Source organism: Camelus dromedarius, chromosome 30 (assembly GCF_036321535.1).
Source record: "Camelus dromedarius isolate mCamDro1 chromosome 30, mCamDro1.pat, whole genome shotgun sequence".
NCBI classification, from domain to species: Eukaryota; Metazoa; Chordata; class Mammalia; order Artiodactyla; family Camelidae; genus Camelus; species Camelus dromedarius.
The window spans coordinates 20937479-20965448 of NC_087465.1; the positions used below are offsets into that span (position 1 = coordinate 20937479).

A 27970-nucleotide genomic window follows, 5' to 3' on the forward strand; every position below is an offset into this window, starting at 1 on the left:
TCAGTTAACTTTTTTCCCTAAAGACAGTGAGCTCCTCTAAGGAAGAGATTGTTCCTTATTCTTTTTTTTTCATTAAAAAAATTTCATTCACTTAAATTTGTATACACACCCCCAAGACAAGTGTGTAGATAAGAACAGACATCTTAAAAAATAATGTCTGATGGATGGATGAGGGAATAAGTAAATGAACAGCAGCTGTTCATCTCCCTTGATACTTTGCCTCAGTTTGGGTTCTTTGCAACACCTCAGAAATATCCCATCATTGATTGCAGCTCTGTGTTTTGGCATGACTGAGGCTGGAATGCTTTATAGAGATAGCACCAAAGGACAGCCTGCACGATCTCTTACCAATTATCTATCCTCTTTCACACCTTAACTGACTTCTCTGAAACTGCTTCTGTCAATATGCCCTTAACAGGGTCAACATAAATGTCCCCATATTCAACACACTGGATACTGATGACTGGACATCACTATTCCAAACATAATTGCAAACCACTTTTAGTGATAGCTTTGAAAGGATTCAAGCAAGATGAAAATTAAATCCTAGAGAAGGCAAAAAGGTACCAGAGAACCTAGGCTAAGACAAAAACTTTTGAAGACAAAATTGGGTCTAGCATATATATTTGGACTAGCTTACTACAGGAAAAAACACATGTAGGCTTGTAATGACCTAGTAAATGATTAATAAATCAGAGCCCATATCTTCCTTTCAAATGTTGTCTCAGTGAGGTTTTGGACAAAATGTGTCTGGCAAAGAAATTCACAAATAGCAGGTTTCTGAAGGGCAGATAGCCTATATTCTGTTTGGAAGTTGATTCAAATGCTCTACAATGCAGGCCTTTGAGTTAAATTTTGATGTTTTATATAATGATAAATAAGGAGTCTGTTGAGATTTACAAATGTTAGCCACTATATATAAAAATAGATTTTAAAAAGTTTCTGCTGTATAGTACAGGGAACTATGCTTATTATAATAACCTTCAATGAAAAAATATGAAAATGAATATATGTATGTGTTTGCATGACAGGGACATTGTGCTGTACACCAGAAATTGGTACATTGTAACTGACGGTACTTCAATTTAAAAATAAGGACTCTGGTTTGTAGAACACGAGTCAAAGGAAAACACGACATCTAACACTTTCTGCAGACGCAAAATACCTTACAGGCACAAGGCTGGCCGACTACAGATGGTCTTGTAGATTCTGGACATCCCAGGAAGATAAATCTGGCTGTGCATGGGACAGATGGGACTGGATACACCAAGGGTGTCACTCTAGGAGAGAGACCTGATAGCCCGCCACCTCACACTTCTACAGAGCGGTTGGGAAAGGGTAAGGGTCATCTGACTGTAGAAAGACTCTAAGCTTGGCAGCTGGTGTCAACGCAGCAGGCACAAGCAAGTACAAACTAGTCCCAAACACAAACTAGTTTATTACTCCATGGTTCCTCGTCACCCTCAGGTCTCACTGGCTTATTAAAAAGAAAAGGAGATGTTTAGGGTTTATATGGAATAAGATGTTCAAAAGAGGCATTGTCCCTTTCAATTTCCCTTTAAACTGCCTTTAAGGAGGCACTTTCCAGGTTTCTGATACATCCTCTGCTGATCAAAGTCTCTCATTCCACCCACAAAGAGCCAGCACATCCTTTCCGTGGGGTAGTATCCAGTAATCCTCAATCAAGACAACTGAAAGCCCCCAGCCAAAGGGTAGGTATGGAAACAACATCAAAATAGTAATCATGACCCAAATCTCTCAGCCATCGGTAACATTCATAGTCCCACAGCACAAAAGAGAAATTCATTTACTGTGACCTTTCTACAATTTAGGAACAGTAGTCATTAAAGATTCTATGTTGGTAAGATTAACATTACATGGGATTCTCCACCTTTTCAATACACTTGAATTAAATGTCCATCGATAGATGGCTGGATAAAGAAGTTGTAGTATATAGAGATACAGATATAGATATAGATATAGATATAGATATAGATATAGATAGATAATGGACTACTACTCAGCTATAAAAAAAGTATAAAATAGTGCCATTTGCAGCAGTATGGATGGACCTGGAGATTGTCATACTATGTGAAGTAAGAGTAAGTCAGAAAGAGAAAGAAAAATATCATATGATACCACTTATATGTGGAATCTTTTAAAAATGACACAAATAAACTTATTTACAAAACAAAAACAGACTCACAGACATAGAAAACAAACTTACGGTTAGCGGGGGTTGGGGGAAAGAGGGGTTGGAGGGATAAATTGGGAGATTGGGATTTGCAGATAATAACTACTATATATAAAATCGGTAAACAAGGTCCCACTGTATGGCACAGGGAAGCTGGAAGAAGCAAAGAACAAATTTTTCCCTCAGAGCAGCTGGAGGAAGTATGGCCCTGCCAAACACCTTGATTGCAGCCCAGTGAAATTGATTTTGAACTTTTGGCTGCAGAATTGTGTGAGAGAATAAACATGTTATTATAAGCCACAAAGTTTGTGGTAATTTGTGACAGCAGCCCCCCAAAAACTTACATATAAAGTGTTTGCTCAAAATACTCATGCAATTTCACTAATATGAGAAATGCTATGAAATGAAGCTTTTTTAAAACTCATATACTAGATATTTTCACATGTCCAAGTACACAGATGTATGACTATTTTGAAATAGCTTACCATATAGAGAAAACTGAAAATGTAAGCCCCCAACTGAGAGAAGATACTCCTTCTGCTACTCCTCCTAAAATCATCCCAAAATATCAAGATTTGTCATCTAACCTCCAAGATGGCCCAAGTACTTCTCACCTCTTGACATCCACACCCTCAGATAGCCCCCTTCCACACTGAATCAGGGCTGCTCTTGGGCAACAACATATGGAGGGAGCAGTGGTGTGTGACCAAGGCTAGATCAGAGATGGCTTTGCTGCTGAGGCTTCATCCTCTTGGATGGTTGAGATACTGTTCTCTGGTCAAAGCCAAAGTCCTTGTTAGAAGAACAATCAAGCAGTCCCACAGAGAAACAAAATGCAGAAAAACCAACATGCCAATATCAATGTGATAGCCATCTCATGGCTACCCTGGAACTGGATTCTCCAACATCAGGCAAGGTTCACATGCTATAATCCAGCCAAGACCTGACTGCAACTCATGAGAGACCCTAAGCCAGAACTGCCCATCCAAGCTACTCCTGAACTCCCTTTTCTTTTCTTTCGTTTTAAAATTTTATTGTGATAAGTACTTCATATAAAATCTATCTGTTAACCTATTTTTAAGTAGACAATACAGTATGATTATCTATGGCACAACGTTGTACAGTCAGTCTCTAGAATGTATTCATCTTGCATAACTGAAATTTTATACCCATTGATTAGCAACTTTCTGTCCTCCCTGCCCCCAGCACCTGGCCACTACAATTTTATTCTTTGGTTTCGTGAGTTTGATTTTATGATCTGCTTTGCATACCGCATATAAGTAGAATCATTCAGCATTTGCCCTTCTGTGACTGGCTTATTTCACTTAGCGTAATTCCCTCCAGGTTCCTTTGTGTTGTTGAACATGGCAAGATTTTCTTCCTTTTTAAGACTGAAAAATATTCCATTCTCTGTACATACCACTTTTTTATCCATTCATACATCAGTGGGCATTTACGCTGTTTCCATATTTTAATACAACAAACATGTATCTCTTCGAGATCCTGATTTCAATTATTTTGGATAAATATTTAGAAGGGGATTCCTGGATCATATGATAGTTCTATTTTTAACTTGTTGAGGAACTTCCATGCTATTTTTCTAAGTAGTTGCACCATTTTACATTCCCACCAAGAATGAACAAAAGCTCCAATTTATCCACATCCTCTCACCATTTGTTGTCCTTTGTTTTTTGGTAATAGCCATCCTAGCGAGTATAAGGTGATATCTCACTGTATTTTTTGTATGCATCTCTTTGATGATCAGTGACATCGAGTATCTTTTCATGTACCACTTTGCCATTTGCATGTCTTCTTTGCGAAAGTGTCTGTTTAGATCCTTTGCCCATTTCTAAACTGGGCTATTTGTTATTTTACTATTGAATTGTATGAGCTCCTTAATATATTTTAGATATTAACCCCTCATCTAGTTTGCAAATACGTTCTTCTGTTCTACAGGTTGCCTTTTTGCCTGATAATTTTCTTTGCTGTGCAGAAGCTTTTTAGTTTGATGTAGTCCAACTTGTCTATTTTTGCTTTTGTTATCTGTGCTTTTGATGTCACATTCATGAAATCATTGCCAAGATCAATGTTATGAAGCTTTTCCCTTATGTTTTCTTCTAGGAGTTATACAGTTATAGGTCCTATATTTAAGTCTTTAGTCCATTTTGAGTTGATTTTGTATATGGTGTGAGAAAAGGGTCCAATTTCATTATTTTACATATAAATACACAACTGTCAACTTTCCCAATGTCATTTGTTGAACAGATCATCCTCTCACCATTGCATAGTCTTGGCATTCTTATCAAAGATCAGACTACATATGTGTGGATTTGTTTCTAGGCTCTCTATTTTATTACATTGTTCTATATGTCTGTTTTTATGCCCGTACCATACTGTTTTAATTCCTGTAGCTTTATAATATACTTTGAAATCAGGTAGTATGATGCCTCCAGCTTTGTACTTCTTTTTCAAAACTGTTTTGGCTATTTTTGAGGTTTTTTTGATTCCATCAGAATTATAGAATTGTTTTTCTATTTCTATAAAAACTGCTAATGATGTTTTGACAGGGATTGCATTGAATCTATAGATAGCTTTGGGTAGTATGGACATTTATTAATATTAAGTCTTCCAATCCATGAGCACAAGATATCTTTCCATTTATTTGTGTGTAATTTCTTTCATCAGTATGTTGTAGTGTTCACTGTGCAAGTCCTTTACTTCTTTGTTTAAATTTATTTCTAATTATCCCATCGTTTTCAATACTGTTGTAAATAAGACTGTTTTCCAATTTCCTCTGCAATTAATTGGTTATTATGTATAGAAACATAACTGGTTTTTGTATGTTGATTTTTTTATCCTGCACATTTACTGGAAGCAATCATTAGTTCTAACAGCTTTTTTTGGTGGAGTCTTTTGGGTTTTCCACCTATAAGGTCATGTCATGTTCAAGCAGAGACAATTGTACTTCTTTCTTTCCAATTTGGATTTTTTTTTTATTATTATTTTTTGTTGGCTAACTGCTCTGGCTAGGACTTTTAGTACTATGCTGAATAAAAGTGCTGAGATTGGACATCCCTGTCTTCTTCCTGATCTTGGTGGAAAAGTGTTCAATTTTTAATCACTCAGTATGATATTAACTATGAGCTTGTCATGCATGGCCTTTATGATGTTGAGATAATTTCCCTCTTTTCCTAGTTTTTATCGTAAAGAGTGCTGAAACTTATGTACATATCTCAGTGAAAAAAGAATTGAATTTTATCCAATGTTTTTTACATCTATTGAGATAATCATAATTTTTATCCTTAATTTTTTATGTGGTGTATCACATTAATTGATTTGTATATTTTGAACCATTCTTGCATACTAGGGATAAATCCCACTTGGTCAAGGTGGATGATCCTTTTAATGTGCTGTTGAATTCAGTTTGCTAGTATTTTGTTGAGAATTTTCATCTGTGTTCATCAGGGATATTCGCCTACAGTTTTCTTTTGTTGTTGTTTCTTGTCTCATTTGGTATCAGGTTAATGTGGCCACACAAAATGGGTTATGAAGTGTTCTATTTCCTTCAGCTTTTGGGAAGACTTTGAGAATTGGCATTTATTCTTTAAATGTTTGGTAGAATGTGCTACTGAAGCCATCTAGTTCTAGTCTCTTCTTTGTTGGGAGGTTTTTGACTAATGATTCAATCTCCTTACTAGTTATAGGTCCTTTCAGATTTTATTTTTATTTTTATTTTTATTTTTATTTCTTCATGATCCAGTCTTGATAGGTTGTATATTTCTAAGAATTTATCCACTTCTTCTAAGTTATCCAGTTTGGGACATACAACTGTTCATAGTTGTCTCTTATGGTCCTTTGTGTTTCTGTGGTATCAGTTATAATGTCTCCTCTTTCATTTCTGAACTTATTTATTTCAGTCTTCTCTCTTTCTTTATCAAGTGAAAGTTTTTCAATTTTATGTTTTCAAAAAATCCAGCTCTTTTCTATTGTTTTGCTAGTCTCTATTTAATTTTTCTGCTCTGATCTTTGCAATTTCCTTCCTTCTGCTAAGTATGCTCCCCCTTTTCAGGTTCCTTGAGGTATAATAGGAAGGCTGTTTATTTGATATTTTTTTTTTCTTAACATAGGCATTTATCATGAACTGCTTTTGCTGCACTCCATACATTTTGGTATGCTGAGTTTCCATTTTTGTTCATTTCCAGATTTTTCAAAATTTCCTTTTGATTTCTTCTTTGACCCACTGGTTGTGGAAGATTTTCCACATACTTGTGAATTTTACAGTTTTCCTCTTGTTATTAATTTCTAGTTTCATAACACTTCAGTAGGAAAATATATTTGGTAAAATTTCAGTCTCTGAGTTGTGTTGCCTTGGGTGAAAGATGACGTGGGTAAAGTCAAGATGTTTGTCTTACCTTCTTTGATGCATGCAATCTTAGAGGTGTTTTTTTTTTTTTTTTTCACTCTAACAGTGTGCTACTTTTCCACTGGACTCCTGGAATTCCACAAAGGCTCTCTCATCCATGGTTAATTACATCAGTGTTCTTTTAAGAAAGATGGTAGAAAACTCCTATTCCACCATTTTAATGATAAAACTCCCCTTTTAGTTAGTTATAATTCTAACACATTAGCCGCAGGTCAGAGTTTAGCTCCAGGTCCAGTTCAAAATTCTTTCAGATGACCTAGTATTCAGGCTTTCTAAGCTAGTCTATTCTTATCTAAGAGGCTTGCATTGGAATCAGGGGCATAGCACTGAGACACCAAAACAAAATTCCATTGCTCCTTGAATGAATAATTCACCTAGGACATGGTAAGCATTCAACAAAAATAATCAAGTGAGCTCAGAATGTTTAAGTCACTTTCTTTTTTTCTATATGTTATAATGAAGCCACTTTAAAAGATTATGTAAGAATTTATTTTTTATAAATGGCCTCTTTTTTTTAATAGGAGACCTGAAATACCTATTGAAAATATCCCCAAACGTGTGGCTACCGTTATGACATTGTATTTCTTATTGGTTAACAGTAAATAGCAACACCAGAAAGACACTCTTTTGTCTCCAAAGGATACACTTTTTCAGCTGATTTTGCAAGACGAGCAACTTTGCTCACTTGAATGCGAAACTTACATTCTTTCCATTAAACTACAACTTCTTGTCTTGATACTCATCTACAAAGTATTATTTCAGTTAAATAATATCGTTGTTACACCTCCAGAGGAGACTTCACCCAGAACTGCTGATATTGTCCTTTGTTAATTAGCTGTGGCTTGTTCAGTGGCATGGATAATTTTTAAACAATAATTGCTGTGTGAAACATTTTAACTGTGGCCTTAAAAGAGGTCACAGAATCATAGAATACCTCACAAGTTAATAATTTCTGAAACCAAGTTAGGTTCAATAAATAAAATGCTTGTGGAAGAATGAGATGGCTAAATTAAAGGAATGTCACCATTTGGGGAGACTTCCAGGAACATGGAAGAAAAGTGTAAAGACACAGCAACCCATGTGAGAGTTTAAAATTATTTTTTAAATTATATTTCCTTTTTTAAAAAAGGAAAAGAGCAAAAGCATGCAACTCCTGAGGGTAATAGGATTCTTCCAAGGAAACATTTTGATATTTATTGCCACAACAGGAGCAGGAATCTTTGTGTCTCCTAGAAAGGTATTAAAATATTCCCTACTGAACAGAGCTGTCTCCCTGAGTACTTGGGCTACTTGTGCTGTGTTGATGGTGACCGCCACCCTCAGGCACACAGAGCAAGGGACACCTTCCCTAGGAGTGGAGCAGCGTATTATTTTCTCAAAAGACCTCTTGGATCCTCTGTTGCTTTCCTTAGTCTTTAGATCAGACTTTTTGTTTATCCCTTTAGAATGGCTGCTCAAACATTGCTCTCTGGCTATCTATTTCAGTGTTTCTATGCCAGGTTCTAGGTGTCCATGGAGCATAGATGGGGAAGCAGGAGCCAGTAGAGGTATAGTGACAGAGGACTATAAAAAAAAAATTTGTAAATTAATTTTATTGTTTACTTATGTGAGCAGTTTCTCATTGATGGTGCTGATGAAAATAATCAATAATCTATAATAGGAATAGAAAAGAGTTTTCTTTGAGCCAAACTGAGGACAATAGCCTGGAAGAGAGCCTCTCAGATAACTCTGAGGAACTGCTCTGGAGAAGCATGGTTTTCAGCACAGTTTTATATATCTCGTCAGAACAAAGAATATTAAACAAGTCAGGGAGACATTTTTTCAAGGTTTCAGAAAAAAAAAAAACAGATCAGCATGTTCATGGAGAGTCAGTACGGCCTTGGCACCTCGGAAGGGAGCCTTATCATGAAAAGAGTACCAGCATTGGTGTCCCAGGAAGGGAGACATTTAATCTTTATTTTTAACATTGATATGCTTTACTTCTGGTCAATGCACACTTTTCTTTAATAATTAAAGAAGCTGTACAGTATATGTTTGATAGACCACAAACAGGCTGTTCTAGTTAGCATAAAGTTCAAGTTAACCTACGAATAAGCCAAAATGACTTTTCCATTCCTCAATATGTGAAAATTTCTTTCATTAGTGACCATCAAGAACTTGAAGAGAACATAATTAAAACCTTTTGAATAAAATTTTAGTCATTTCAAATATAAAAATCTCTTTTTCACCTTCAAAATTAATGTTCGGAACCATTTACATTTTAGAATAATTTCATCAAGTTCCATAAAAGATTCTGTTGTGATTCTTGTGATGGAATTTTATTTGAAGCATATTTGGAGAGAAGTGACATTTTTATAATAATGATTATGCTTTCTCCTGATTAAACTTTTGGTGGGAGGGGAGTCTTTCTATAAACTTCACTTTTCTGCACAAAATTTTGCACATTTTCTGTTAGACTTTTTCCACAGCTTACAATTTTTGTTGCTATGTTTACTAGAAAACCCAAGGGGATCTATGGAGAAAATCATATTTTCCACAAATAGAAGCAGCTTATCTCTTCTTTTTAAATTCTTAAAACATATTTCTCTTTCTCATAGCATTGGTTATAGTTCATTTTAAAAGAAGAACAGGAATCCTTCTTTGGCTCATGACTCTAATGAGAATACGTCTGATGTTTCATATAAAGTATGATATTTGCTGTAGGTGTTTGGAAAATGCTCTTTAGCTAAGACATCATGGTCTACTCTTAACTTGCTAAGATTTTAATTATGAAAGAATACTGAATTTACTGAATAACCTTCAGCTTCTTTAAGATAATAATGTTTTTCTTGTTAAGAAGGTACGGTATATTTTGTTCTTTTTTTTTTTTTTTTTAGTTCAATGAGTCTCCCCTCTTTTTTTCTATTAGTCTAGCCAACAGTTTGCCCATTTATTTTCATGAAATCAACTCTGTTTTGTAGATTTTTCCCATGGTTTTTCTAGTCTGTTTCTCTTTCTTCTGGAGCCCAGAGTCTCTGACTCCCTCTGGTGTCCGACCGCTGTAACTAACCAGGGGCCAGGGCGGGAAGGCAGCTCCTCTGATCTCCCTGCTTTCCTGGGAGAAGCCTCACATCCTGTGCCTTCTTCAAGCTAGCAGAGCTGGGTCTGGGTGCACAGCAAGCCTCTTTGCCTTTGTTCTTAGATGGACCCCAAATTCCACAGATTTTAATATGGGTTGCTTTGATTATCATACAGATATAAACTGTAATTAAAATTTATTTAGGAGTATGATTATTAAATGCCAAGCTACAAAACCTTTATTTTGGATGGGAGCTTCATTATTTCACTCAAATATATGTTACTGTCGTCAGTGAATGTGTCCCATATGACAACAAACTTTTTTGAGATTTGTCGTGATTTTTTTGTAATCTGGTGAATGTTTTATTTTATTACAATAAATTTTTTTACTACTCATGTTCACATATATGTACACTCATGGACATGAGTAAATAGAGATATTAGAGAATAACAGCAGTGTCTTTCTCTAGTAGTAAGATTACAAGTGATTGTTATTTCATTTTCTTATACTTTTCAACATTTTCCATATGTAGCATATACTATTTTCATCAGAAAAAAATTTAATTCCAAAAATTATGTTTCCAAATAATATAGTAATGAATTTTTATAACAAGATGTTAATAATATGTTAAATTATGTTTAACATAATTTAAGGATACAGCATAGTATAAGGACTATATTAGAAAATATTTCACCAAAATTTAAATTTTTAAGAACTAGTTATTTTTGAAAAAAGTCCAATTATCTGGCTATTCATTTTTTGAAAAGACCTAATTCTCCAAATATTCTGGATAGATAAAGTAAAACACCAACAAAACACAAATTGTAAAAATATTGTATTTGCTATAAATCTTGACAGAGAAATGTATAAACAGCGTGTGTTTGCAGGGGGTGGTGTACCCAACTAAGTAAGTATAATTCAGGAGTAATGGAAGTTTTTTCAAGGCCAGAAGTCACAAAAGGGACTGATCTGATGCAACTATACCACTGACCTGATGTTCGGCACTGTGATCTGAATGTATTACGTCATCATAAAATTTTTAAAGCTTTGGATTTTATTTTGAAAAAAGCTTACATATGCTTTATACAGTTAAAAAGCAAAATGATGGCTTACTGTATCTTGTCTGAAACATTAGCATTAAAGTGCTAGTTGATTCTAACAAAAAAAGACAAATGCAAATTACAGAATGTAATACCACCATTACATTTTGATCTCACAGGAATGTGGTAAGACACAAAAGGATATTCAAAAACTATAAAGATGAAGAAAAAGAAGAAACAACTATAGTTGCCTTATACCCTGCATCCAAAGTAGTAAACAAAGTTTATAACATCTATCTTATTCACTTCGCCTCAGGTACCTTCCTCTCTCATCAGTCCCACCCCTTTGTCCAGGCCTTCATTTTTCTCATCTGGTTTCCTGCAACTGTCTCCTAATATATACACCCACTCGCCAGTCTTTTCCCTCCAAGGCAGCCTCCACTCAGTTTCTAGACATAATGTTGTAAAACTCAAATCTAATCCTGTCAGTTCCTTGCTCCGCCATCCCATTTTCTTGCATCTCCTAATCTCACTCTCACAGTTGCTGCAACCACCACATCATCACCCCACCACCACCTTCCTTAAGACCAAATATCAGCTCCTAAGCTGACCATTGCAGGTTCTCCAAGATCTGATTCGAGCCTAACTTTCTATCCTAATCTCTTACCTCCTCAGGCACACACACACACACACGCTTACCACACATCAGCCTTTCTAAACACCTTAACATTTCCAGAATAGACACTATTCTCTGTGCCTCCCCAACAGTGACACCTCACTGCCCCCCAGCCTGACTGCCTATCTCATGCTTGATGGCACACTAGTAAGACTGATTCCAAATCTATTACCCATTTTGCACCCATGAGGACTTCACAGATCCCATGGAAAGCAAGAAGAGCAAGGCAGGCTGAAGTGCAGTTTAAAAGTACAAAATATGAAATAAAACTGCAAAGTGGAGTCATTGAAAAGTGTCGATTACAGATTATTTAGAATATGAATGATAGGCTTTTTGAATTTTAGAACTGAGATCTATAGAAACTAACCAATTTTGTTTTTACAGAAAAAGAATTAGAAGTAAATCTGGAGGTTTCTAAGCATTTGTGATTTTAACTGGCAAACACTATAAACATAAATTCATCGAATTATCATTTTGAAAAGACAAGCAATATTTAAGTGCTGAGGAAACCCAGCTACAATCTACAATTTTTAACCTCTAAACTATAATCAATGTTTTGATTGATTAGTTAAGATAATTATGATGTCCATAATTAGGAAGAAAGATGCAGTACATTTAATATCATCACAGAATAATTTGTTTCTTAAATCAGTTATTTGTCTTGGGTTAGACTACAATACTTATCCTCATTAAAAAAAAAATCTCTATTTTAATAGCTATTCAGTTATAGTGTTAGTGACCTACCAGTCATCTAATTCTACATGACATATCTCTGCCAGAATTTACTGACTTAAAACACAGCCCCTATTTATTTCTATTATTTGGCAATTTGGGCTGGGTTCAGCTAAGTGCTTCTGTGTGTCCTTAGCTGTGGTGACTTGTTTCTGCTCTATGTAGCTTGCTCAAACGGCAGCTCAGGCAGTCTTCCAAGAGAGGGAGCCAAAGTATGCAAGATGTCTTGAGGCCTGGCGCTAGACATCTTGCGACTAACACTAGAATTCCAATGAATTCTATTGGCCAAAACAAAAAGTCACATGTAAGCCCAGAATCAAGGAGCCCATAAAGAGTTTATACCTCCATCTCTTGTTGGAAGGAGCTGAAGACACATGGCAAAGCATGTAGTTATAGGAAACAGGGAATTGTGGCAACAAGCTTTAGAACATGATAGATACATCTAAACAACAGGAGACTAATGACAGTTAAGTTCGGCAGTATCTTCAATGTTAGGTTAGAAAGTTAGGCCTTTATTTGATGACTAATGTTGACATGCATAATCGATAAACAATCTATAATAAGAATAGAAAAGAGTTTTATTTGAGCCAAACTGAGAACCATAGCCCAGGAGACACAGATTCAAAAAGCACCTGAATTATGTTCTGCTGGGCTACAGAATAGGGGAAGCTTATTACATAAGTCATTTGTCAAGAAGTAGGCTGAGGCTGGCAAGAAGTAAGAGTGCTTGTTAAGCAAGGATTGGTTGGGGTCTGAAATGGTTGTATATTTACAAGGGGAGACCTTGAGACCATAAAGTTGCAGATGGCAGCTACTAGCTGATATTGTTTTGAAAACAGCAGTTGGTGTCCTTGAGTTTGAGAAAATTCAAGTTCTCAATGATACGGGAATGTGTCTGAAACCACATCCACTATGGCCACCTAGCCCAATTTTGAATGCTTGAACCGCAGTTACTCCATTTTGATTTTTAAATGCATTTTTTTTTTCAATGGTTAAAGCAGGTGTATAATGCATGTATGACATAAAATAGGCTGTTCTAGTTGGCATAAAGCCAAATCATATATAACCCAGAATGACTTCCCCATACCTCAACATGTGAAAATTTCTTCCATCCCTAATCAGGAACCACTACGGATTTCAGTTCAGGACAATGACAGGTTCAGAGTTGAGATATACCTTTTTTCTTCTTTTCAAAATATTCCCATGACTCAGAGAGCCATCTAACCAGGAAGGTTCTTTGACCTTATCTGGGTATTGCTCCCCACCCCCACCCCCCCAGAATACCATTCAGTCCCAGACACCGCATAGCCTAGCAAGACTTTGCTCAGTCATCAGTACTTCCTTCTGGAAAACTTCCCCACCACCCACACGCCTATACAGTTGGCTTAAATGTTCCTGGGCTATTCCTAGCACTTGCTCTGCTGCACAGCAACTTTTGTTTCCTCCACTGACCTGTGAACGCTTCCAGGGACAAGAATGGGCTTCATCTTATTCCTCCTTGCATAGGGAAGTGCCTGGCACAAGGAAGGCATCCCACAGACGTTTGTGGAATCAACAGCAGGTGCAATGGCCTGTGGGGGAATAAGTTATAGGTATGTAAGGCTACAGGTCTGTGAAAACTGCTGTGAAAGCGCTTTCAGAAGTCAGTCGCCCACAAGGTAAAAATCACACAGAAGAGCCACATACCAGAGACCCATCCATTCTTCAACAATCACACACCAGGTAAGGTGTTTCGCTTTACGGCAAGTTCCAAGCGTTGCTCAGTAGATACCGTAAAAGGGAGGGAAGCCCTAGGTGGGGAAGATGAAACTTCCGGCTTTGCGACACCGTCAGGGCGGGAAAGTGCCCGCTGTCGGTTGGAGGGCGGGTCCTCGCCCCGCCCCCTCGGGCCGGACTTCCGCGCAGCCGGGAGGCGTGGTCCGGGCCCTCGGACCCAGCGCTGGACGCCGGTTAAGACCCCGCTCCCCGTCGCCGGGGCCATGGAGGCGCCGGTGGAGGCGGAAGTCGAGAATGAGGATGGCGACAGCAGCTGCGGGGATCTGTGCTTCATGGACAAAGGCCTGCGGAGGTAACGGGCGCTCCGCGGCCGGGGGCGGCCCGCGCACGGCCGGGCAGGGGCCCCGGTCGAGCGGGGGCGCGGGGCGGCTTCACCCGGGCCTCACACACAACAGACGTCTGGCTGTTGCCCGTCGATCTCCCCCGAGACTGTGCTGCCGAAATGCCGGGTCGAAGGAGCCCTCGCTCCTTTCCTCCGTGGACTTCTGCTCCACGTCCTTTCTACCAGCCTTTGACCATCTTTTCTTCGCTGGTTCTCCTTTCTTTACTGATCATTATTCTTTTGCTTGCTCTATAATTGCTTGTCTTCTCCCTCTTCTGTTCATTCTCTTACCTGGACGAAAAGTGGCAGTGCAGTATCCCTGGCAGCTTGAAGCGAGGGTTTGCTGCCCTTCATTGGTTTTGCTTCAGTTTTCTTTACTCTCATTTCAACTTTTCCCTTGCAGAGCACTGTGGTACATATATTCATATACGTTTTGAAAATACTAAACATATCGCGTGTAGTTCACCGTGTCCCTCTATCATGCAGCCCAAATTTGTTTACAGCATCCTAGGCTCTTGGTTCTGTGTTGCTAATTGGTCCAGGTCTACTTTTCACGCTCACCTTTTACGTTTTTGCAGTTACACTCTGTGATTAGCCATACCAAGCTACAGGCACTTCCACAGTAGGCTTCTGTGTGCCTTTGCACATACTGTTCCTCTGTTGCCTGCCCTCTGTGCACAGCTTGCTTATGATTAAAGCATCTTGTCCTGGATCTTGATCGAAAATTTGACAGAAAACCCCAGGGAGATGTTTTTCAAAGGAATATTCTTATTTAATAATAGCTACCATTTACTGAATGCCATCTATTTGTGCGTGTTACTTATCACTAATTCTCACAATTCTGCGAGGTAGTGATTTTACAAGTGACAAATCTGAGATCGGGATCTTTATAACTTTCCCACCTTCATACAGGTAGTGGATTAAGTTTGATTTTAAAACCATTTCTGTCTAATTTCACTATCTGCTTTTTCTACTACACCACATTATCTGCACAATACTAATTTCCAGAAACAAATGTTTCAGAAAATAAACAGCTGTCATTAAGAGCATGTGTTAACAGCATAAGGTCTGGCACTAAATAATAATTCGGTAAATGACACAAGCTCGATAACTGGAAAATATTCCAAACAGTCACATTTAGAGACTGCTAGTTTGAAATTTAGAAATGCTTTATCTTTTTCTGCCAGAGGCACTTCAGTCTGAAGACTGCATAGAGGATGTGCTGAATGACATATTCAAATTGTTTTTGTGTTTTAATTTTGAAATTGAGATTCTTAATGCTAACTGGGAAGCAAACCCAGATTCCTTGTTTTCCCGTTACTCCCTGACTGCCAGATTTCTCATTTTCCAGCTATCAGAGTTAAGAGTTATTACAGCTTTACTTGTAGCTGCTACAGAACACAGAAAAGATGCCCATGACATTGTGTCCCCCAGTTCCAGCATCTCTGAATTATATGCACCTTTATTTATATTCCTGGAACTCTATCTTCAGAAGAGGTTCCAGTTAAAAAAAGCAGTAAGTGAGAGAATGAAGAAATGAGTTCCATTTAGAGGAGATGCATTCCAAATGTCAGCAAGGGAGAACAGGGGCTTTCACTACAAGTAGCAATAACTAGTGGTTTATTTTGAAGTCAACTACATTCTGGGTTAAAAAGATATTGCAGACAGTGAAGAAAATAAGGTTGTAAACTCCAGTGCCAGACCTGTATTTATACTGGCTCAACTAGGTACCTACTGCTTACAACTGTGAGGATTAAAAGAGCAGAGGAAACTGAGAATTAGAGAGGTTAATTCATTTACTCAACACAACAACAAAAAAAAAAGTGGTAGAGTACAGATTTGAACTAGGGTATTATGATTAGAGGGACTGACTTTAGAAATACTGCCTTCACTGTGTGCTGATGACTTTGTTTGTATATAAAGCTAGAAATAACCAACATCACTTGCATCTTTTGATCGGGCTCTTATTTATTTAAATGGTCCAAAATACTGGGTAATTGTAAGAAGCACTGTACCTTATGAGACATTTCAAGGCTACTGCAAGTAGGAAGGATTTCATTATATAATGAATAGAGCACATATTTACTATCTGCATGCTGTTTGGTTGATTTTAATTATTTGGTCATGATTTTTACATCCACTTTTTGCTTGTTTTTGATTATATATATTTTCTTTTATAGCATATCAGAGTTATCTTTAGATTCAGCCCTTCATGCCATCAATCTCCATTGCAATAACATCTCGAAGATCAAAGCCATTGATCATATTTGGAATTTACGACATTTAGATCTGTCATCTAATCAAATAAGTCAAATTGAAGGGCTAAACACACTGACAAAACTAAGCACTTTAAATTTGTCCTGCAATTTGATCACAAGAATAGAAGGTTTGTAAGTGATTTTCCTGTAATATTTTGCATAAGGGAGATGATTTAAGTCTATTTTTCATTTTCTTCCTAAAAGAATGAGATAAATATTACCGTAAACTTTCCAAATTGACCCTGAAACTCATTATACAAGAAGTTTTCTTCTAGAAAAGTTACAAACTTTTTAAAAATTATTTTGCAAAATACTAATAAAATTGATTTCAGTATTATCAGACTGTAGATTCGCTTCAAAGCAGTCTGAAATAGTACTCTAATACTATATAGCTCTAATTAATTGATTATTTGACTCTTAAAAAGGCTTTATTTTATTTTGTTTTAGGACTTGAAGCACTAACTAATCTTACTAGACTGAATTTATCTTATAACCACATAAATGATCTTAGTGGTAAGTAGATACACTTCTGTTTTCTACAGTGCTGAATGTTTGCCGCATGTAATAAGATAGACTGAGCCCTGCATGTTGAAGAACTGAATAATCCAGTTTTTGACCAAAAATCTCTTCTAGAGAGTATTTTTCAGTCATAATTATTTTTTTTTTGTTGTTGTTGGTACCAAAGCTACAGCTGAATGAAAAACTAGGAATAAAAATTAGAGTAATCAGTAACAGAAAAAACTTGGTTAGAAAGGATCTATTTTCAGAGAACAATGTTTTAATCTTAGATAATCAGTATACTGTTACATAGAGAGGAACGGTTCCAACATAACTTTTTACAGTGATGAAGATACTCTGTGCTCTCTGGTATGGCAACTGATAAACAGACGTGGCCTTTGAGCACTTGAAATGTGGAACCAGGGAACTAAATCAAATGGGTGCAATCTGTATTTATTTTATGCTCAAACCAATGAAATTGGAGTGTTGTTAGCTTCTGTCTGCTAAATTTAAAAAATGATGTGTTGATTCAGAGCCTTAAAGCCATCGCTTTATTCTCATTCTCATTTAAGTGCATGAGCCTGGGGAGGTCCACTTGGGCTAAGGCCTGAAAGAGATGCCAAACCTGTGTTTCTTCAAAATAATAATTGACTTCATACTAATACCCTGTTCATTAGATGTAGCTCTTTGCAGCAAGGTCTTATTAATGCTGCTCCTTTGCCTCTTGAAGTATAACCTATATAGAAGTTATTTTAAATTAGCTATTAGGAAAAAAATTCTTTTGATACCACAGCAGTAATTTTTCTATTGCAGGTTTGATGCCCCTTCATGGAATTAAACATAAACTTAGATATATTGACCTCCACAGTAATTGTATAGATAGTATCCATCACCTGCTTCAGTGTACAGTAGGACTGCACTTCTTGACTAATCTTATTTTGGAGAAAAATGGAGAGGATAATCCTGTCTGTCATTTACCAGGTATGAACAATTAATTTAATATGTTTTGTAACAGTTAATATTCCAAGCTACTTTTTTTCCTGTAACAGGTATTCATGACCTCCTGTAATTTGTCGTAAGTTTTGCAACTTTTTATTATGTATTTGGAAAAACATAATTACAAATAAATTATTTTGTTAAGACAAACTAAATTGCTCTTAAGAGGACTAGAAGATGAACTGATAAGTACTTCTGTTTAGACAGTTTTATATTTGATAAGTGAATGCCTCACAATTAAATTGTTTGATATCTTCTAACAGTGTAATACTCAGCAGCCACAAAAAAAGAATATAGAATTTCTTTAGTTACTGATAAGCAATTATCTCCAAGATAGACCACTGTTAAGAGGAAAAATAGCAAGCAAATTGCACTGTATATTATTGCATTTGTGTGCAAAGGATAACATGTGTGTCTATGTTTGCTGACTAGATAATATAAAATATCTAGAAAGATACACAAAAAACTGATAATAATGGCTAGCTTCAGTTTTGGGTAGGTAGGGGTCAGGAAATGTAAAAAGGGTAGGTGGGAATCAGGAAACGTTAGGAAAGCTTTTTACTATGTACCTTTTGAATTTTATACCATGTGAATGTGTTATATTACTAATAAAGAAATTACTTTTTAAAAGAACCTAAATTTAATGTGATATATAGGAGTTGCTGCTGAAATGCCGTTTGATCTTATTTAGAATTATTGAGGCTGACAAAGCAGACAAGACTGCCATTTCTAGAACTCATCCCAAATTGCATAACCAAACAATATAATGCGAATGTAGAATATGAATATACATTTTAAAGATCTGTTTGGATAGAAGTTGGCTACAGAAGCTCCATTCTGTCACTAATATGCAGCCATGAGAAGGCTTCTCTCAGAATGGAAACCTGTTTGATAATTTTATTTTGCAGAAGAATTTAATAGATTTGAGATCAACTGCTTTTCTAAGCTCATGTAATGATAGAGTCTCCCTGAAAAATCAGGGCAGATTTCCATTTTCTGGGGAAACCCTTTTCTTGGAAGAAAACCTAATTCCTAAAACATCATTATTCTACTTTACTACCCTACAAGTTGGATTTTTTTCTGAAAATCTTGTCTCGAGAACCTCTCATTCCAATATTTTGAAACTTTGTTTTTCACTTTCTTTCCTAGATAAGGTATTTCTGTGAACACAGTTGCCCTCCCCCCAGAATTGAAGGAGTACTTATTACTGAAATGACTTTTCTTCCCTCAAAATTTCTAATATTAGTTTTCCAGACTACTTTCTTTCTCTTGGCATTCTTCTAACCACTTTTATTTTACTTTGTTTTAAAATTACAATTAAGCAAAATTAAAGTGTTTCTGTTAGCCTTTAACACCAAATTAATGTTAATTTGCCAGATTTCTCGTATTTTATTGTACTTATAGAAAATAAACGTATTCGTAAGTACTAATAAATTGCCCATTTTAATCTTAGTTATATGTAATTTAAGAGAAGAAAGTGGAGATGTTTAAGTTTGTTCATGCTTATGGCCTCACTAACAAAATTCTGGGTCTCTAATTGTTCCTCTCTTCATCCTGATTTATATTTGTAGTAATCATATTACAAATAAACAAGAGAAGTTTGACTTCCTATCTAGAATAAATTGCTGCTGCTCTCATGCACTTATAGCCTTAAAGCAGTTTTATGAAAAGTAAATCCAGAGATGAAGATTTTAACTTTCTGACCTTCCTTCATCAGGAGGAGTTTCTGTGAGGTGTTGGGGGGCAATGTTTTGTTTGTTTTGTATGTAAGGATTGTGTGCTGGGGAAGAACTAAGTAGTTTTTTGTTACAAATTTATTAGTTACATTGCAGGACTAATTTTATCATTCAGGTCATGTATCTGGTAGTGATAAATTTATTCCAGAAATAATTAACCTTTTTTTCTTTTTAATGCTTGAGTTTTCATTTGAATGATTTGTTTCCAAGGGTACAGAGCAATTATGCTCCAGACTTTGCCACAACTTAGAATCCTAGATTGCAAAAACATATTCGGTGAACCAGTCGATATGGCAGAAATAAATTCATCACGTCTGCAGTGTTTCGAAGGCCTTTTGGATAATTTAGTTTCGTCTGATTCTCCCTTAAATATAAGTGAAGATGAGGTATAGTGCTGTTTTTTTTTTCCCTAATGTTAAATATATCTTCAAATTGTAATAAGTAAGTAAATGTAAATTTAAAAGGTTTTGGTTTGTTTTTGTGTCATAGATCATTGACGGTACGCCAGTGGTAACCCCACCCATCGATGAGATAGCTCCCTTGGATCAGTTTGCAAGCACGCCAACAGATACTGGTTTGGCGTCCTTGATATCTGTGTGCCCATCTTCTGAGCCAGAGAAAGTTAATCATGAGAATGATTTTCAGAATGAGATGAAACTTCAGAAATTAGATAATCCACTTTTACAGCTTCTCAGTGAAGTAAATATTTTTCCTATTTTTTGAAGCAATGCGTTTGTTGAAGGGGAAATAGTTAAGAAAATGTAAAATAAAAATCACATTCAAGCTAACCAACCAGAAACAATCTATGTTTAATGGATTGGTGTGTGTGTGTTATTTTTTTTTTTCCTTTACAGAAATAGGATTCTGTCATAGTAGTAGTGGTAGAAAAAGGTAACATACCTTTTTCACTCATTTTCCTCAGTGTCCTCCCTCAAATCTTCACTATGTAGTTCCTTTTTAGTTCTGCTATATTTCACATTATTTCCATCCACCCAACTTTTATTTCAAGTAAGCCGAGAACTCTTTGGATTCGGTGCTTTTTAACATAGAGAGTGTGTGAGCTACTTCTGGCCTCTTCCTTCTTTTCAGTTGTTTTATAGTCAAAACTACTTCTAGAACGTAGAGCTAAATGGCGAGGTATTTTACATAATTCCTGCTTCAGTTACTGTCTGCAGCAGACCCTCGCCAGAGTAATCTGTGCTTTCCTGAACTAGGGATCCTTTTTTTACCCCTGCTACTGGTTCTCTGGTTTTTAGAGTCTTCTTTGAACTATGCGGATGATCTGTAATTCCTAGAATTTACTGCTGTTTGAATCTCCAACCTTCTCTCTTGCATTCTTGTTCTGATCTGTAATGACCGTTTTTTTGTTTTTTGTTTTTTTTTTGAACACCATACCTCCCAGTATACACGAATTTTTTTCTTCATCCCCTGCTTGGATATAGGGGAGAAAGATTACGGTGTAGGCCCAAGGGGCTGTTAGTCAAAAGTGATCCTGGGTTCAATCCACGGTATCTCCATTAAAAAGAAGAAAAAAGTAAGTTTGACCCGGAAATTTGTAATTGGATTTTAATAAAATTTTTTTCTCCAAATGGGGATGGATAGTGGAAAATGCTTATGGAATGATTATGGTTCAGTGGGTTTTTAACCGTGCTGAACTCATACCATAGCTGTAACACTAACAGCTCTTGAGAAACGAGGTCTGCCTTAAGCGAGAGAGTGAATAAGACAATAAGGGTTCCATGTGCCAGAAATCCCTGGAGACTTCAGCTTGGACCAAAGAGGTTGACAGTGGAACTGGGACAAGGATGCTGGCATTTACATCCTTTGACATCACTGGTAGCATATTACTGAGCTGTTACTGCTCCTCAGGCTTTATCTTCCATCTTTTTCTAAAGGCTGACTCTTCTCCCAGTGTCAGAACTTAGATTTAAGCTTAGTAGCTTAAATTTGCAATGAACTTTTCAGCTTCTCTTCTGCCATCATTTCATTCTCGTAACAACACAAATCAGGTAGATAGGGATTAATATGTCATTGTTCTTATTATATAGAAAAGAAACTCAGAAGTTTATCTGAGAGTCCTTGATTGTAGTGAGGCAGAGCTGAACTTCAAACCCTAACCTGATATCCAGTCTGGTATTCTTTCCACTGTCCACTGTCATGCTTCTTACTTAGTTAGCAACAATTCTTCCTACTTTATAACCAAGAATAGGAGTCTAGCTGTCTAGGAGGGAAAAGATGACTTATTGCTATACATGTAAAAATGTTCAGAAGGACTTCTTGTTTGCTAACTTGTTGGTGTAAAGGATAAACATGCAATTTGAATTTCAGTTGATAAATACACCTAAATTATAAGTGAAATTGTAAAGTTACTGAAAATGTGCTACAATATAATGACAGTTATTCCTCTTAACTCTTGGGCTTAATAATTATTTATACTGATTTTTGAGAATCCTCTCTGTGAAGCTGTTTTGTCTAAGTTTTCTTTTTTTCCTACCATTTTATTATGAACTTTTAAAACCTTACAGCAAATTTAAAAAAATTTCTTAGTAAATACCAGTATACCCACCAACTAGATTCTACCATCAAAATTTTACACTTATATGTCTATCCATGTATTAATTTATCAAACTATCTTATTTTATGGCACATTTCAAAGTAGATTACACGTATCAATATACTTCCCCCTAAATACTTAGCCCTGTGCATCATTAACTATAGAGTTCAGTAATTGTTTAAGTTTTGTTTTGTTTTGTTTGTAAGAAACTTCCTGAGCTTTCCCAAAGTGGTTGTTCAATTTTATTTTCACCAACAATTCATGACTGTTCAGTTGTTCCACATCCTCTCCAGTGTTTGGTGTCAGCATTGATTTTATTTAGCCATTCTAGTGGGTGTATACTGGTATTCATTGTGATTTTAATTTGCATTTCACTAATGATCAGTGACTTCTTCACGTGCTTATTGAATATTCAAGTATCTTTTGTGAAGTGTACCGAGGCTTGTGTCATAGCCCAGCCTGCAGTCTGCCTTGGTGGATGTTCTTTGTGCACTTGAACAGAACGTGTATTCTGCAGTTGTTCAGCCAGGATGGTTGATAATATTTTCAAATGTTTCATGTCTTTACTGATTTTTTTTGTCTGATTCTATCAGTTGCATGTGAGGTGTTAAGTTCTCCAACTGTGATTGCAGATTTGTCTATCTCCCCCTTTAATTCTCTCAATATTTGCTTTTTATATTTTAAAGCTCTGTTACTAAGTGCATTCACATTTATGACTGCTTCGTCTTGCTATTGAACTGACCCTTTTATTGTGAACTGTTCATCTTTGTCTCTGGGAATATTATCTTCAAGCCTATTTTATCTAATAGTAATATTGCCATTCCAACCTTCTTATGCTTATAATTTGCATGATAAATCTTTTTCCATCAACCTACCTATTTTAATAACAGCTTTTATTGAGCTATAACTCACTTACCATACAATTCAGTGGTTTGTACCCATTAGCAGTCATTACCATTTCCTGCCAGCCCTAGACAAGGACTGATCAGTTTTCTTTTTCTATGGATTTGCCTGTTCTAGAAATTTCATTATAAGTAAAATCATACACTATGTTGCCTTTTGTGACTAGCTTCTTTCAATTAGTGTAATTTCAAGTTTCATCCATTTTGCAGTATGGATTAGCACTTTATTTCTTTTTATTGTCAAATAATACCCTGCTGTATGAATACACCATGTTTCATTTATCCATTCATAATTTGATGGACATTTGTGTAGCTTCTACTTTTTGACTATTATGAATGATGCTTCTGAGAACATTCATGAATAAGCGTTCATGTGGATATGTTTTCCTTTCCCTTGGCTGTATGCCTGGTAGTGGAGTTGCTAGGTCACGTGGTAACTCTGTGTTTAGCTTTCTGAAGAACTGGACTGTTTCCAAAGCAGCCATGCCATTTCACATTTCCACCAGTAGTGAATGAGAGTCCATTTTTCCACATCCTCACCAACTTGTTACTATGTGTTGTTTTGATTATAGCCATCCTGCTGGGTGTGAAGTGGAAGCTCATTGCAGCGAACGCTTTTAACTTGTCTGTATCTTTATATTTAAAGTGAGTCATATATGGGTGGGTCTTGTTTTTTAACTCAGTCTGGCCATCACTCCTTTTAAAGAATCCATAGTCCATTAAAATTTCCTATAATCATTGATATAGCTGGATTTAGGTATACCACTTTATTGTTTGTTTCATGTGTGTGCTTTTTGTTTTTTCTGGTTTTTTTTTTTTTACCTTTGGTTGAAGTTTGTTTGTTTTTTTAACAATTCAATTTTAATTTATATATTGACTCCTTGGTCATACTTCTGGATACTTCTGGGGTTTGGGGTTTTGGTGGTTGTTATAAAATAGACTGTTCAAAGTATACTTACTACGTGTCTTCTAAACTGTAGAGCTCTTGCATCTATTATGTCTTGTTTTAGTTGTCATTGTGTAGTTCATTTGGATGCATTATAAACTCCATAAGACAATATTTTAATTTTTGCTTTAAAGAAATTAAGATTTTAAAATATTTAGAAGTCACTTATTACTTACCTATGTATAAATCAGGTATGATATTCTCTGTTTCTTCCTGAGGATTCTGGTTTCTGTACGGTATTATTTTCCTTCAGCCAGGACATCCAGCTTGAACTTCCCTTAGCAAATCTTGTAGTAGACATCTGAAACAACAAATTCTCTTCATTTTGCCTTCTTGAAGGATTAATGAAGGACATTTTTGCTGGACATAGAATTCTGGATTGACCGTTTTTTTTTTTCTTTCAGTGCTTTCTCCTGGCCTCCATAGCTTTCAGTGTAAAGTTAGCATTAATTAAATCCTTGGTTTCTTGTATATATGTGTCATTTTTCTTTGGCCGCTTTCAAGAATGTGTCTTTACTTTTGGTTTTCAGCAGTTTGGCTACATTGTGCTTAAGGATGATTTCTCTAACATTTTAAATCTGTAAATTTATGTCTTTACTCAATTTGAGAAATTTTGGACATCATTGCTTCAAATATTTTTCTGTCCCGTTCTGTCTTTCCTCTTTTCAAATTCCTTTTAGACCTTTTGGTAGTCCCACAGTTCCCTGAGTCTCTGTACCTTTTATCGACTTTTTTTCTCTGTATTCTTCATATTGAACAGTTCCACTAAACTATCTTCGAGTTTACATATTCTTCTGTCACCTCATTCTGTGTTAAGTCAGAACTGCGACCAGTCAGTTTTTATTTCAGATGTATCTTTCAGTTGTAAAATTTCCATTTTTAGAATAATTTTCAGCTCTCTGCTAAATTTCTTCTCTTCATTCATGTTAAGCATATACTTTATATCATTGAGCATAGTTGTAGTTGTGGTCACTCTTGTAAAGTTCTTGTCTGCTTATTTAAACATTTGGGTCCTCTCAGGTAAGGTCGCCATTGATTGCCTTTCTGTTGAGACTAGGTCATATTTTCCTGGCTCTTCTATGGTAAGTAAATTTGGATTTTGCCCTGGACATTGTGAGTAGTATTTGTGGAGACTCTGGATATTGGTATAGGCCTCCAAAGAGTGTTAATATTTTTGTTGTAGCAAGCATTTAACTTGATTTGACTTAAACTATACATTTATCTCTTAGGCAGCAGTTAATTGCTTTTCTATGTTACTGGGCTTCTTGCGGTCAACTCCAGCCCAGTTCCAACTCTGATTCTTCAGACCCAGAAGTCTATGGTTTTTCCACCTGAGTTTTAAGACTCCCTGCAAAGTGCTGATTTTGATATGTTCTTAGACTAAAAGCCATAAAGCAGAAATAACCCATTCTGGTCATTTTTCCAAGTGTCAACTCCCCTCTAGACTATGCCTGCTTTTGTTCGCTTTCCAGGACCTACACGTAGTTTTTGTTGTTTTTTTGTTTGTATTTTTCCCCTAGTTTGTAATTATTATCTTGAGAGAGTTGACCTCGTAGGAGCTTGTCCAGACCAGAAACTGAACCCCTGTCTTTAATTCCAAGCATACTTAGTTTATAAATCCTTAATCTTGTAAAAAGTTGTAACATTTTAGAAAATGTTAGATTATGTCCTTTTATACTGAATTAGACTTTTAGCAAACTTTGTTGTTTTTTTTTCTAGACTTCTAATTCTTTAATAGATAATGTTCCTGAGAAAGATCTCCGACCAAAAAGAGATACAGATATGACTTCTGAAAGTGACTATGGAATCAGAAAAGAATGCAGTAGAAAAATTCCTCGAAGATCAAAAATCCCGTATTACTCCAAAACTATTCAAACCATTAAACACCACAGTAAAAACAACAGCCCTTTTATAAGGTACTTCTTTTAGTTCTAGAAATTCAGGAAAGAAGTTAATACTGCTGGCGTCTTCCTTAAAACTCTCTCATGATGTTTTTTTTTTTACTTTTCTGAGCTCAAATATTTGACTTTTCAGCCTTGTCAGTTCATATTTGGTCAGAAGTTTCATGTAAATTTATATAAAAGGATCTCTTTCTTTTCACAGCATAGGCATTACCTATGCTGTGAAAAATAGCAAAAGTATTATACATTTCTTTGGGTTATTTCCTATGTCTTTTTCTTTGCAGTTGTAATCGTAAAATGAAACAACCTTTCTTTAAAGAATTATATGTAAGATCATCTTTAGTGAACAGTAATGTGTTAGAAGAATCAGAAGAGCAGAAGACTGAAATGATTAAAGTAAACAATGGTAGCACAGAAGATACCACTTACCGGGTATGATTTAAGAGATTAAGAAAAACTGAATGTGAATAATGTTGGTTTCAAATACAGAGTTAGTCCCAGAAAAATAATACATGTTTTTATTAACAGAAACCCTGTTGTGTAATTTTATGAGAGTGATGAGATTAGGTTATTTTTCCCTTCTTGATTTCAAGATTTTGTGTTACTATTTTTGTAATTTATAATGGAATAGAAATCACATATTTATTTCAGATTCCAGTAAAATTTTATGCTTGTTACATGCTTGTAGAGGAGAAAACAGATCTAAATTTTCAAATTCTTCTTAAAGCAGTGAGTCCTAACTTTTGAGTCTCTGACTCTTTCAGATATCTGTGGAAATCTATGGGTCTTCTCAGAGAAAATTCTTAGAGAAACTCATAAAATGTTTGTAATTTCACAGTTTTCATGAACTCTCCTGAAATATAATTTTGGACCCACAGGTTCTAGATTAAAAGCCATTCACAAATTTTAAATTTTTTCAGTTATTTGCCCTAATCATTCTCATGTTGTTAACAATTTTTAGTACACTGATTTTTTTAAATTAACTTGCATTTATTTTACTTGTGAGCTACTGGTAATACTTTTGATTTGTAGTGTGTACTATTCTCCCAGTAATATAATTACTTTTAAAATATTTAATGCCTTTTCTGCTATTGGTTTTTCTCCCCTTATTTTTAAGTATAAAGGCTTTCATACTTTAAAAAAACAATAATAATTATATTATGACAATAATAACAGCAGCTGGCATTTGTTGAGTGGTTATTATGTGCCAGGCACTGTTCTGTTCTGCACTGCTGTGTATGCTTTATTCCCATTAATTTGTTTACCTCACCACAGCCCTTTGAATTAGATACTATTATTGCCACATTATAAATGAGAAAATTGAGGCAATGAGAGGTTAGGTAACTTTTCCAAGTTCACATGACAATATTGTTTTCTTTTAGGCACTTGTTGAGCAACTAGACCAAGAGAGAGAGAAGAGATGGAAAGCTGAACAAGCTGAAAAGAAACTTATGGATTATATTGATGAACTACATCAACATGCAAATGAAAAAAAAGATATTCATAGCCTGGCTCTTCTGACTACAGATAGGTAAGAGGGAAGGTCTGTAAGCCCAAAGATACGAATGCTGAGCTTGGAACTGAAATACCTTAGTTTAAACTAGCTGTGGAATGATCGAAAACAACACGTGTGGTTTTAGTTTGAACTGAATTAATTTTATTTAAAGATTTAGTAATTTATTAGCTTTTTGCATAAACGAAGAATTCAAGGTATTAATTTGAGCCCTCAAACTGGGAGGTGTCAGGTCAGGTTAAATATTAGGTGTTACAAGTGAAGAATGACAAGGGTCTCGAGCAGGGATTGGCACACTTTCTGTAAAGGACAGGGGTTGGCACATTTTTTTAGACTTTCTGGGTTGTATTCAGTCTCTGTGTTGCATATTCTCAGCAATGAGCTTCAATACGAGATACCCCGAGGGTCTTAATTCTAATGTTTTTATTCCATCTTATTCCATTTC

General features: G+C 35.8%; 1 protein-coding gene and 1 long non-coding RNA gene across 5 annotated transcripts in view; one reads left to right on the forward strand and one right to left on the reverse strand.

The window, feature by feature from the left end:
• The window catches only part of LOC105088512 (uncharacterized), a 132831-nt gene extending 118899 nt beyond the window's left edge, over positions 1-13932 (reverse strand). The window contains exons 1-2 of the long non-coding RNA XR_004133228.2: positions 13810-13932; positions 13576-13694 (exon numbers count right to left, since the gene is read on the reverse strand). This is a non-coding gene — a long non-coding RNA (uncharacterized LOC105088512). The remainder of the gene's footprint in view (positions 1-13575; positions 13695-13809) is intronic.
• Positions 13933-14019: 87 nt separating this feature from the next.
• The window catches only part of LRRCC1 (leucine rich repeat and coiled-coil centrosomal protein 1), a 29969-nt gene continuing 16018 nt past the window's right edge, over positions 14020-27970 (forward strand). For 2 of the 4 annotated variants that reach the window (XM_064480905.1, XM_031441409.2), the window contains exons 1-8: positions 14020-14191; positions 16927-16992; positions 17791-17958; positions 19920-20095; positions 20199-20408; positions 25831-26027; positions 26297-26444; positions 27395-27543. In XM_064480905.1, the coding sequence (XP_064336975.1) occupies positions 14134-14191; positions 16927-16992; positions 17791-17958; positions 19920-20095; positions 20199-20408; positions 25831-26027; positions 26297-26444; positions 27395-27543 (1172 nt within the window). In that variant the 5' untranslated portion in view covers positions 14020-14133. Of the gene's footprint in view, positions 14192-16401; positions 16608-16926; positions 16993-17790; positions 17959-19919; positions 20096-20198; positions 20409-25830; positions 26028-26296; positions 26445-27394; positions 27544-27970 lie in introns of all 4 variants that reach the window. The other 2 variants (XM_031441408.2, XM_064480906.1) reach the window with 2 other exon arrangements.